Source organism: Toxorhynchites rutilus, chromosome 2, assembly GCF_029784135.1.
Source record: "Toxorhynchites rutilus septentrionalis strain SRP chromosome 2, ASM2978413v1, whole genome shotgun sequence".
Taxonomy (NCBI): Eukaryota; Metazoa; Arthropoda; class Insecta; order Diptera; family Culicidae; genus Toxorhynchites; species Toxorhynchites rutilus.
Window position 1 is genome coordinate 232,862,436 of NC_073745.1, and position 13,126 is coordinate 232,875,561.

A 13,126-nucleotide genomic window follows, 5' to 3' on the forward strand; every position below is an offset into this window, starting at 1 on the left:
TCATGATTTTCTATGCTGGCGTATTACAGGTCTGTTCAATTAGAAGCGAATCCCTGTATTAGATGTAGGCAATCACACTTTCTAATAGTGCTCTGTTTTTTCTATCGTCATCCCGCAGATCTAGATAAGTTCTTGTCCCCGGCTTGAATTCGGGGATCGATGCTGTCAGCAAACGAATGCAACACAATCACAACTCCCATCACACGTATCATACACAGTAGTTTAAGGATTTTACAACAGTAACTTATTCTGCCGGGAATGGTTGCATTCATGAACATAAGATCAAACATGCAAATTGCACCAAAGGAAAGAGCACTTTGTCTCATTACCAGCTTTATAATTCAACCCGATATTATATAAACCACAAGTTTTTTATGAAGAAATGTTGACTGAATCGAACGTTCCCTGTAGGGTCCCATGCTACGCCAGACCTTTATACACGTCTACTGAGTTGCCAATTCGGTCAATCCACCGCTAGATTCCGTACGATCCAGTTGGATTAAAGTTCTTGTTCCTCTAGTTAGTTTATTTTTGTAGTATAATTCTAGACAATCGGTCTACAAAGGGCTGATTTGTTTGTTCTGCAAAAATGAAACTGTTTGTTGTGTTAAGTGTACTGTTCGTTGGAGCCCTGGCCCAGGATGGACCGAAAGTTACTGATAAGGTAAGTGCGGTATTCATATATCGCTTCCATTGTATCATTGTGCATCGTCCCGAATTGAATAATGATAGTTCTCGGACATTTTACTCGTCCAAATTGAATGAATGCAAACCTATTCTATCATAAACCGGTTTGTTTCTTAAGTTCATTCTCCTCTTATTCCCTACACATCGTTGTACTTAAACGCATATTACCGTGGGAGAAGTTCTTTGTGTTTCCTCCCCCGGCATTTTTTGTTTGGTTGTATAAATGAATACGTGTCTTCCTGCTATAGGCATATAACCTACTTATCAATTTGCATATCGCATCTCATGATCGAATGTGGTCGTAACTTGAATAAAATAAATTAGATCATTCAACTGAGCTGGAGGGGATAATGAACCTCCCAAAAAAAAATCAAACGGGTGTTCTTTGTTTCGATCGGAATGATTTTTTGGGGCCTCCACATCACAGTTTACTAAAACAGATGAATGATGATGTATATCTATTCAATTCGTAGGTCTTTTTTGATATCACAATTGGCGGCAAACCGGAAGGACGTATCGTGATCGGATTGTTTGGTGGTACCGTTCCAAAAACCGCTAGGAATTTCAAAGAGCTCGCTGAGAAGAAGGAAGTTGGTGAAGGGTAAGTGTGTTTGATCATTGAGTTGATCTGTAATTATGCCGGTAATTGTTTAATTCTATACGAGGGTAATGCTTAGGTGAAATGTTAGGTTGCTACCAGTTTTCTATCCGGTGAGAGTCTCCCGCGTAGTAATTAAAGAAAGGAAGTGAAGAGCGTTTGCGTAAAGCAGTTGCGAGTATCATCGATTATAATGGGTACTTTTTCTGATCGTTTCTCCAAAGGCGAAAATGCTTGATATCGTGATCGGTTAACAATTGAGCTGAAGTCTGTATCGCGTAAGAATATAAACGTTCATGCCTAACTCGACTACAAGCCAGTTGAAAATATTCTGAGAAGATAAGGTTACAGCATTGATTAATACTTACGTTGTCGACATGTGTACGATAATTGAAACGCTAATTAGATATAACCAGAAAGATTGTGTTAATTGAAAGCATTGACGAACATATTTGCTTTATTGGAAAAAGGAAACAAATTGGAACCGGCAGTTTATTCATTTGTTGAATGGAAAAGGCCACCAAGGTAGAAAGAGTATGTCATACTATCGTTATCTTATCTCCAGGGACTTGGCTTATAACAAGATATTAGAACCCGGATGTCATATTGGATATATGTTAACAAAAGAATTTAAAAAAAAACTTCAGATATCAATAATTTTCAATAGTATCAAAACGTAATTAAATACTTTGTGTTTTTTCTTCAATTTATTGATTATCTCTAGCAGATTCCTATTTTTTAATCATTGTGTTTTTGGTTTTCGCATAGCTGTTAGTCATAAGTGATGTAATTTCTTATCCATTAACTCCTCATATCGTGTAAAGCTACAATTCGTTAAACAAAATATTCGCAATTACTTTACTTTGCGTCGTTTTCTTGAAGAACCATAAATCCATGTACAATTCGTAACTTCCATTTTCATGCATTTGTGAAAAAGTGTTCTTCTTAATGTATGAAGAAAATTTCGAGAAATCACACAAATTTTCAGAAACACTTCCTTTGTTTTGAGCGAAAAGGTTGATTGAAATTGTTGATTATTTTACTTGATTTTAAACTAAATAACAATTTCAAAAAAGTTTTTTTTTAAATCTTGTATCGATTTTCAGACCTTTAAGGTATCTGAGTGGAGAACAGAAAAAAAAATATTTTGTGTGAAATGATTAGTTTAAAGGAAACCAGGCATAACAATCAAAATATCTACTTCAAATCATTATAACATTCGCCCTAGTCAAAAGAATCTTTTCATTTTAATTTTTTGAGATCACATAAAAGTGAATGAAACAAATATAAACACAAATATTTTATTGAAACATGTTCATAAACCATTTCAAATCAATGCCAGCGACAGACAACGTACGCAATTCATTTATTGATGTCTTCGTACGTATGTATGCATAAATATGTGTATAAAGTGAACAATAATAAATCTGAAATTGTAGCATGGTTGTTCCTGAGCTTTGGATTAGTTTTCTTCTGTTTTGTTCTTTTTTCTTCCGCTCACGTTCTTCAAACTTAGCTCTTCATGCTTCTTCCCACTGAATTTTCTCCTCCTGATGTTCTAATCCATTCCTTTTCTTTTGTTGCTCTTTTTCTATTTTCTCTTCTTCTTCCTTGTGCATTTCTTCGGGACGATGCCTAGCTGTAAAGGCCCATTTATACGTTGCTAGTAGCTGACTTGACAATGAGCAGCTACTGACCCGGTGGACTCGCTTGACAATTGGTTGACTCGCCTTGTCCGTTCACACAGTGTGAGCTGCTGGCGAGAAACTAGATACTACGGCACGGGTTTACCAGGGATGCCAGGCGACTTTTCAAATGTCCATCAAATAGTCAGAAACAGCAATCAGGTCCGAATTTGTCAAATGATTGGTCCAAAATCGACTTCTTTATTGGCAGTTTTCATCTTAGGTTTTCAGTTGAATGTATCATCACACAATTTTATAGCAAAACAAACGCTGATCGTGTTTAAAAATACATACTTTGTGCTGAAATTCTTTGAACTGAAGGTACTATCCGAAAAAGCAGAAAGAGAAAAGGATTCGGGCCAGGAATTAGATGCAAAGAAAAGGAGCAACAAATACAATATTGAAGGAACTCTACGATGAGGATCCCCGAGATTACAGAGCAGTGTTGATAATAACACCTGAACAAGTGAAAAAACTGTTGGATTTAATTGCTCCACGAATACAACGCCAAGATACAGTCATGAGGGATGCTGTACCTGCAAGAGTTAAATTAGAAATGACATTGATGTGCCTTTGTTTTGGAATATCGTTGGGATTGTTGTCGATATTTTTTAGAATCTCGAAAACATCCATAGCTCAGATAATTCCGAAAGGATGTGATGTTATAAATGGTAGTCTAAAAGATTTTTTTTTTTTAATTTTATTTATTTTGTGAAATGAAAATGATAGTCGATTTGCAGGTGCAATAAATACGCTTCAAAAATTTTAATAATGAATGAAAATGTACTTTTTTAAATCGAATATGTATTCTGTTTCTTAGAACAATACTTTTTTTTGTAAGTTGTGATCTGATAATGATTCTATATTAGAGATTCTCAAGAAAACTATCTCAAAAAGAAAGCGTGCCCCGCCAGCGTGCAAAACGAAATAACAATTATTTCGTTTAGAAACTATGAGGGTTTTATTTGTTTTTCCAATAATTTTCAAGTCTATAAATATCTTCACATATTTTCAAATATCTTAAAAATAGAGACATTTCATTACATTTGGCATCACTGATTCGAACGCTAAATTCTGTTTTTGACGTTGTGAAGCATGCAAGTGCGAGTAAATTCAAAAAACTTTGAAGTAGCTCGCACGCCGGATCACACATGACAATAACTGGCATGATGTGTTCACACGGTGTGAGTAGCTGCACTGCAGTAACTGACTAGACCGACTCGTATGCTTACTCGCACCGTCTGAACCCGGCTTAAGGATAGGTTGGAATTTTCTTGTGTAGTTGCGATTAGTGATCACCGATTTTTTAAATTCATCGTTCATCAACTAATGGAATACTTTTTAGCAGTTTGTTATTCGATACGATTAATCGCCCGAAATAATCGATTAATTGATTAATCTTCACACTGAGAGAAATAATTAGTTAAACTAATATTTCTCATTTGCTAGAAATGGAAAAATGGAATCAAAAAAGTGTTCATTTCGCCTTAAATTAATTATTATCTTTTACGCGTCAAAGATATGATTGATTTTCAGGATTTTTTCTCTGGATTTGGATGGATTAATCGACGTATATTATTCGTTCACTTCGATTATTTGTTGCGCAGTATTCGTTCGATTAAAAATTGATTCTGCAGGAAGTATTCGATTAATCGATTAATCGAAAGATTATCGAGGATCACTAGTTGCGGTGTCTGCAACTGCGACGGGTGTGAATGGAAATTAACAAACACATCAGAAAGTATACATCCTACAGTTGTTTCTTGTTCGTTTGTGACTTCTTGTAGCACATTCAAGGTAGCTTTTAGGCAAAATCGCATCGAAATTCGTTCAACAACACTCATTCACAGAGAAAACTCACTTTTCTATTCTCCGTTTTTGCTTCACTTTATTTTAGACAGAAAACATTCACCTATCATCTTCGCAAAGTACATTCTCGAGTTCAACGGAAAAATACTGTTTCGACTCCGCTCATCTATTCTCAGAGAATTTTGCATTCTCTCATTTGCCCTTCGAAATGACGTTAGATGGTGAGAGAATCAAATTGGGAACTTTCGCTTGAGCCAGCGAGTGTCTCTGTAAAATCATTCGTTTTTCACTCAAATAGCAATCATTGAAGCCTCGATCGCGCCACCAAAATCAAGGTAGATAGTGGAAATCGAGTTGTTTTCTGTGCAATATTGCAATGACATTGTTTTTGTTCCTAGTATGAAACGATTTAAGCCAACGAAAATCGAAAAATCAACCATGGGGGAGTAATGGAAATCGAGGTTTTCGAATTTTTTTTTTTTGATGCCAATTGTCTTGAAATTGCATGAAACGTCGAGATGTAGTGTCATCATGTAAAAAAAATTTTTGATGAACAGTTGATTTTAGACAAAATTTTTTTAGATAACTGTAAATCTCGACGTGTCATGCAAGTTTAAGACATTTGGCACAGAAGAAAATTTTTTAATACTCCAACTTCCGTTGATTTTTTGGTTTTCAAAAAAACGTCTGCGACACTAATAAATGAAGTTCGAAAGAGCTAATGTTTTGCATAGGGCATATTATCGTGCAAATCAACATTTCCCAGCAAGTTACGAGTGAAAAATCGAGATAACTTTTTATATTGGCATCCAAAACCATATGTTTCGTCTCGTAGTCCGAAAAAAACCCAGTCCCAGAGTGCCGACTTTTGACAAACAAAAATTTTTCGAGATGACACTAGATCTCGACGTTTCATGCAATTTTAAGACATTCGGCATCAATTTTTTTTCAAAAATTCCGATTTCCTCAACCCTTGGGTGATTTTTGGGTTTTAAAAAAAACTCAAACTTTGACTGCTTTGCGCCACTCTCCCTTAAGTCCGATTGAGCTGATATTCTGCATATGGTGTTTTTTCGAGGTGGTGAACATTTTGTATAGGGTAAATTTTTGGGGTCGATTTTTTCCCATACATTCATTGGCACCCTAATATGCATTACCGATAACAAATGCACTTGAATGCTGACAAGGAAGAGAGTAGAAGGGAAAATAAAATCATACGTACACGCAGATTGAGTCTATTTTGACTCACTCGTTATTTTGTTTCATGCGATCCTTCCAATAACGATCCATGAATACTCCATGCACCGAATGTTGATTTCCACTCTTTGTTTTGTTATGTTCACTCTCAGTCCCGAATGAAGATGGTCGGAGAATGAAAAATGATTCATCGTGCAATATCACGATTGCTTGCTGCATTCTCTTCGCCATGATGATTCTTGATCCTAGCAGATACAAGAGTGATTTATAATTAGGTGTGGAGAAATGAGCGAATGAACTTTTCCATACTTGATTCAGGGATCAACATTTTCGAAGATGAAACATGAAAATCGACTCTCCTCTCAATCACTTCGCTTCGAGTAGGACTACTCGACATTCGCCGTCAACATGACTAGCTCATCAGATATCCTCGCTCTTAACGCTCGTCAATTCATTTCTAGTCAGTTCAATTCTAGCAAATGGTTATTCCAATTGACGTGACGAATGAATACAAATCTGCCTCTTCATTCAACCTGACTTCAATCCTCCACTATTACTCCACCCTGAAATGAATCTCGAAGTGAACCGAAAACTGGATTTCTGATGCGAAAAAGTATTTACACCATTAATGGGCGGTTCCATTGTTTACCCACCGTGAACTCCAACATCGATGCTTTCTTCGTTGTCTGCCGGAACCAAACACATTCACTTGTAGCCAAATAAGCATTTTTTGATGGCGAATATGAAGCTACCAAACCTTATATCGTTAGATTTTTTCAGAGGATTCTCTATTGGCTGACCTGAAGTTGCCTCTACTATCATGGTCACTGGAGCGAGTACTGATGTCTTAAACGTGAATGATTCGGGAATTCACACGAGAACAAAATTGAATAATGTACCTATCAAATTTCATCATTTGCTTTTGCAAAACCACGCAAACCCAACGACCGCCAACAAAATAAAAATAGTTGATTTTCATGTTAATAACAATTTTATACTCATACTCATCCACTCACACACTAACAAGGAAAACTTTCAGGTATATTTAGAAACAATTATTCATTCATCCATTGAGAATTGATTCAGATTCAATTTCAAACAAATGATTACACAGCCAGTGGTATTCCTACGTCTACCCTGCGGTGATATCACTGATATAACCCACTTCTAGTTTTATTTATTCAACACTAGCTGACCCGGCGAACTTCGCCCCCCCCCCCAAAATTATTGTTTTGATATGAATTCTTCAGAACGAATTTCTAAACTTTTTCTTATTATAACATTGTTCCATGGACAGAATACAACAAAATGAAGACGGCTCAAAAGGGAGCTTTCCTTCTTCGGATTATGCGATTATCAACACATTTGGCCTTTCTTTTTTATTTATATAGATAGGAATGCGTTATTCCGCCTGAAAATCCATTTCCACCTTCAAACGAAGATCAAATTCGTCAGCGCAAACATGGAATGGACTAATAACGCTTATCATGATGTAATTTTCGAAAATATGGGTATTCAATTTACCGAATGTTTCGAACTTTCTTCAGAATTTTCCGATTTTCCTATCCACTATATTGATCTATGGGCCAAGACAAATACAACAAAATAAAGAAGACTCAAACCGGACCATTCCTTCTTCGGGTTTTGCGCTTAGCAACACATTTGGCCTTACATTTTCATTTATATAGATGAATTTGGAAATTTTGATTGAGGACCAGACGAGAACCCTGGTCATAGATATTTTCGATTTATTATTTTAATTAAAAAAAAAAATCACAGAACGGTTGTGTCCGAGACACGACCGCATAGTTGACGTAGGATTCCGTTAGACTGTCTGTTGCATGCTGTTTTTTTTTGTTTTTTATCACAATTATGGAAACAATTATCAATTTTTCTCACAACAAAAAACATGTTACTTTATTATAGAGAAAAGTTATTTCAAATGGAAAACGTAATTTTCTTTTATAATTTTTACTTTCTGAGAGTGTTTATTCAACCCATTTCCATTTTCGCTTCAAACCCAACGGGAAACGATGCTATATGCATCAATGTGAATTTCAATTGGACTAACAGCACCTTATAGGACATGTAAAGCATAAGGGAAATCACTTTTTCGAATATTTCTTCACTTCTAATTTTCCTCGACGCATGAACTTTCCTTGGGGGAAAATGAACACAATAAAACAGACAGCTTAAATCGAACGATCCGTTCTCGAGTGGGAACACATTGAAATAAATTGAACATTCAAATTCGTGATTACATCTTTGTCAAGTTGTTCGAAAAGTTTTCCCATTTAATGCCAAATGTGCTGATGATTCATTTCCTCGGTTGTTTCGTCGCGTTTTTCGATGAACGAACTTACTGGAACTGGAAGAGCGGCTTTCATCGATTGATCGTCACGATCACGCTTCTTTTTTTTTTGTTATGTATGAGTAATCACTGCTGGTCCGACAGTGCAGATGAGCTCGGGGACGAGGAGTTGTAATATCGTCACCTCCTAATGACACAGTCTACCGTAGAGTTGAAGCAATGTTTTCTTCCAAAAACGCCTTTACTTCACGCAACTCTCCCACTTCTTGTGATTCCTCTTCTTCTGGGGCCGCATCACCACTTTTAGTCTTCGAGGAATTTTGACGTAGGACTACGTCTTTCATTTCTATACCGGGGTGTAAAATCAATGTTTCGAAAACGAAAGCGTTACGCCGGAGACCGAGATTTTGAGCGTTAATAGCTCCTAAACAACTGAACAAAATGGTATGATAAACACTTCATTCGAAAAATAAAATGTCTACGCGTTATATACTTGTTACTTACTTTTGTGACATCAGAGCAGTCGCCACACACACGCGGAACTCTTTTCGTTTAGTTGTCATCCAGCATCGAGAAGATTCCGGAAAGATGTTATCGTTGCTGAAAAATAATCTGCCAGTTCCCTTTGGAATTGAATAATACATTCAAGCGAAAGAGTTTATTTTAATGTTTTCTATCCATGTAACACTGCAACCAATTACATTTGGTTTTGTGATTTTTCAGTCAAGTGCAATTAACGAAAGACCACGTCTTTCGGCAATTTATTAGAGGTGCAATGAATCTTACGAAGGAATTCCCGCTGTACGCGCACTGGCAAACGATGTTTACTCAACAATTTCCCAAACGAGAAATGGGTGTTGTGAGAAAGGATGAGAACGCAAAATTTATGTAGACTGATTGATGCAACAGATATTTTGTCTATTGGAAATGGAATACAAATCATATCACAATACAAGCAATCTATTATGTATTATAAAACTTTTGTGTGATTGCTTCTTTTGCTGAATATTGTGCCTCCAACGTTCTGAAATATGAAAATGAAAGAATGCTAAGCGATCAATATATTTTACATTTTCTTCAGAAGTTATTGCATCTCCCAAGTCCACGTACTTCACGAACCGCAAATTGAAGAAAACTTATTCTACAACCAACTAATTTTCTATTCTGAATACAGGATATTTAATCCTCGTGCGTATCTGGTATGCATATAAACTTTCTTCGATATAAGAAGTTTCAGAAGTTCATTTCATTGCTGATGCTGATCGCTTTCAAATAAAATTCGATAACAATTGTTTGCACACCGTGGTCTTCGAGATTTGTTTGGAACATCACTTGCCTCTATAATCGTTTGCGTTGAGATTAAATTCACCCAGGTTGGTTAAAAGAACTAGTTTTGTTTCGTGTAATCTTAGTGCAGGCTCTGTATACATTTTCGGCACGCACTGGAACATATTTTGGATGTACAAGGCAATCGATATTGGTTTGTGATCATTCCCGGTAATGGGATTGTTTGTTTGGGGCGATTACACATAAATGCATGGGATAGCTCCATCACAAGCACTCTATCCTTTGCTCAAACATCATCTGAGAGACGTGGCAGGGGATGGAATAAATTCCAATCGTGGTCTTTATCAAGAACATCTTACTGCATATGCCACAGAGCTTGTCCACGGTGATATGCCAATTTCAATTAAAATCGACTCATATATAAGACAGTTACGATCAAGTGATTTTTGGGCAGAAGCTGAATGCATAGCAGCTTTATCAAATTATTATCACATTCACATTCAATTCATGTGATTTAAGATAATGCGAAATTAGAGTTCAGTCCAATACTTTCTGGGAATTTAGACAAAGAGATACCAAAATACAAGATATTTTATCGAGGATATGGCGGTGAACGAAACCACTAAGATTGCATTTTCATAACAGACCTCCCAATCTGAATTTGAATGTATACATGTTTTTTTATATGCACTGTTTTTTATGGAAATGAGTTTTGACCCTTTTTCTGAAAGGTGTCGCTACACTAAAAGTTTTAGGGCCTGATCACGAACGTGAAAACACACAGTGAAAACGAAAGATTTTCACTAGGATGGATTATCTTATATAAAAAAATACCGATTTGTAGGTCTGATACTACATTTTTTAATGGATTATCTTATATAAAACAATATTTGAGGATATCAAATGTAGAAGTTGACTGCTCATCCACTTTTGTAGGAAACATGGATTAACGGATAACTGATGAAATGAATAACCTCATCATTGTATTCATTCGTCATTTTTGTATCCAATCAATAAAGTGAACACTCTTCAATTCTCTTTCAGCTACAAGGGCAGCAAATTCCATCGTGTGATCCGCGACTTCATGATCCAGGGAGGAGACTTCACCCGAGGCGATGGAACCGGCGGGCGCTCGATTTACGGTGAACGCTTCGCCGATGAGAACTTCAAGCTGAAGCACTACGGAGCCGGATGGCTGTCGATGGCCAACGCCGGAAAGGACACGAACGGATCGCAATTTTTCATCACCGTCAAGCAAACAAGCTGGCTGGACGGACGCCACGTTGTGTTTGGCAAGGTGTTGGAAGGAATGAGCGTTGTGCGGAAAATCGAAAACACCAGCACCGATGGACGGGATCGTCCCGCACAGGATGTTGTGATTGCCGACAGTGGTTCGCTGCCAGTCGATACTCCATTTGCCACCGATAAGAGTGATGCTAGCGATTAATTTCGCTTCCTCCGCGCTTAAGAAGCATGTGAGCACTTCCACCCGAGATTGCATTTAATTTGATGATTTTAGAATGAGAGGAATAAAGAACTCGGATGATTTTAACGGATTTGTTTCTGTATTGGGTGGTCATGCCTTATGCCTCCGAATGCCTCCTTGTAAGGGGCTGTCCACATACCACGTGGACAGAAAAATAAGGCTTTAGACACTTCCCCCCCCCCCTTCCCTGCCCATGTTTGTATAGGAGACGTAAGCGACAAAATGAACAAATTCGACTGTTTCGCCGTTATGCATTCTACGCAATGTAATACGTTTGTTCAACATACAAACAAACATTTTTTGTTCGAAAACATTCGAGCAATTTTGAAAAAACGTTTCCGAAAAATCACTGTTTGTCCGCATACATGCCTGGCACGATAGTGTATTATTACTTAGTGTTTCCTAATATATGAATATAAGAAACCATTGAAATGCTGTTCATATAATTACTATTTTCTGTACACTGAACTGCGATGAACGAATAGAAGCAATTATGTTTTCTAATGATATAATTACCTAAATTTCTGCATTTGAATCTTCAAGTAGATAACGAAACAATCAGATCAGTAATAAAATTAAAATAATATTAGTTCTTAGCATTATAACTTCTCGAATTCGACATCGAATTAATCCACATACTCAGCATTCACTCATACTGTTGGTGTAAATCACTCCACCATCTTTATGCGATTCTGCGATATCGGTAAATCATGTTGCTAAAATTAGCAAAATTTCAGATCGCCTTTACAAATTCAATTAATTTCAAAACACGAACCTGCTGTTCTTATCAAATCCCAGAAAGTATTCAGGAAAAGGTACTATCATAGACTCGAATCAAATCCAGAGCACATTTTCCGAACATTTCACTAAATTTCTTCCAAACCTTTTTGATTTTTTCCGATAACAACTGAAACTACCGACGGAGACGTTTTGACTATCATCGGAATTGTAAATACTAATGTTACTACAGAGCAACCTGGTGATTACGTCTAGCTATGCGAACAAATGTTCATTGAAACGATTAATTGTCCGCATAAATAGACGCAAGCGTTTTCCAAATGGAAAAAAAAAAAATTTTTATTCCGCTAAATCACCTAGGCCCTCCTTTTGCCGATAATATCTTTCAACTGGACAGATTGGTTCATTGGAAATTTGCATGGTTACGCTTGTAGGCAATAAACCAACAAAAATGCGTTTTCCCAACACTAATGGTGTTGGTGATTACGTCTCCTATGCAAACATGGGCAGTTCCCCTCCGTGGACACGCGTGAACATTCCTGATTTTTTCTAAACATTGAAGAAAATAATTGAATTGAGTTTGAGTTTCATTTGAAGTTTGTTTTTTTTAAACAATAAAGTTTAATGATTGTACTCGAACTGTGACCGTATAATTGACGTTGGATTATTTTACGATGGTTGTTGAATGTTGATTTTAAATATCTCCAATCAAATATATGATAATGTTAAAAAAATAAAGAAGTCATGGGATGAGGTTGTGTTACTTGTAATCAGTGTTGCCACACGTAGGGGAACGGGGGGAATGTGGTCACCCTAAGGAACATGCCCATTTCCTGTGTCCACATACCACTAACATTTCCATTCTTCGAAGAATATTGTAGCTCAACTTATTGTAGTTTAAGATAGTAAGCGGTTTTTATTATGAAAATTGAAAATAGTACATTTTTCATCATTAGAAAAAAGGAAAAGGAAAAAATCGAACTTTTTTTTAATGAGGAAGGCAAGTGGTCACTCGCACATATTACGCTAGAAGAGATAGATTTATGCATGTTTTCTTAGCCAAATTTGTTCAAATCATTATTGAAATAGTAGGTACATGTATAAAATAAGCTACGCCTATTCACCTAGCATCGTAATTGAAATTTTCTCAAACGTACAAAAACGTAGTAGGAAACACATAACGTTTTTCAAAATGAGGCTATTTTTCCTGGGTCAAAACCACAAAAGGAACCTCTTTATGAGCAGAAGGTGATAAGGTATATCAGCTTCTGAAAACAGAACATTGTCAGTAATAATCCTCCACTGACTATTTTGCTTCCCAAACAACG

General features: G+C 36.5%; 1 protein-coding gene across 1 annotated transcript; it reads left to right on the forward strand.

Moving 5' to 3' along the window:
* The first annotated feature begins 446 nt into the window (after positions 1–446).
* On the forward strand, positions 447–11,126 carry LOC129769098 (peptidyl-prolyl cis-trans isomerase 5-like). Its single transcript, XM_055771127.1, has 3 exons — positions 447–664; positions 1,161–1,288; positions 10,619–11,126. Exons 1-3 carry the CDS (start codon positions 590–592, stop codon positions 11,019–11,021), a joined length of 606 nt encoding a protein of 201 aa, XP_055627102.1. The 5' UTR covers positions 447–589; the 3' UTR covers positions 11,022–11,126.
* The last annotated feature ends 2,000 nt before the right edge of the window (positions 11,127–13,126 follow it).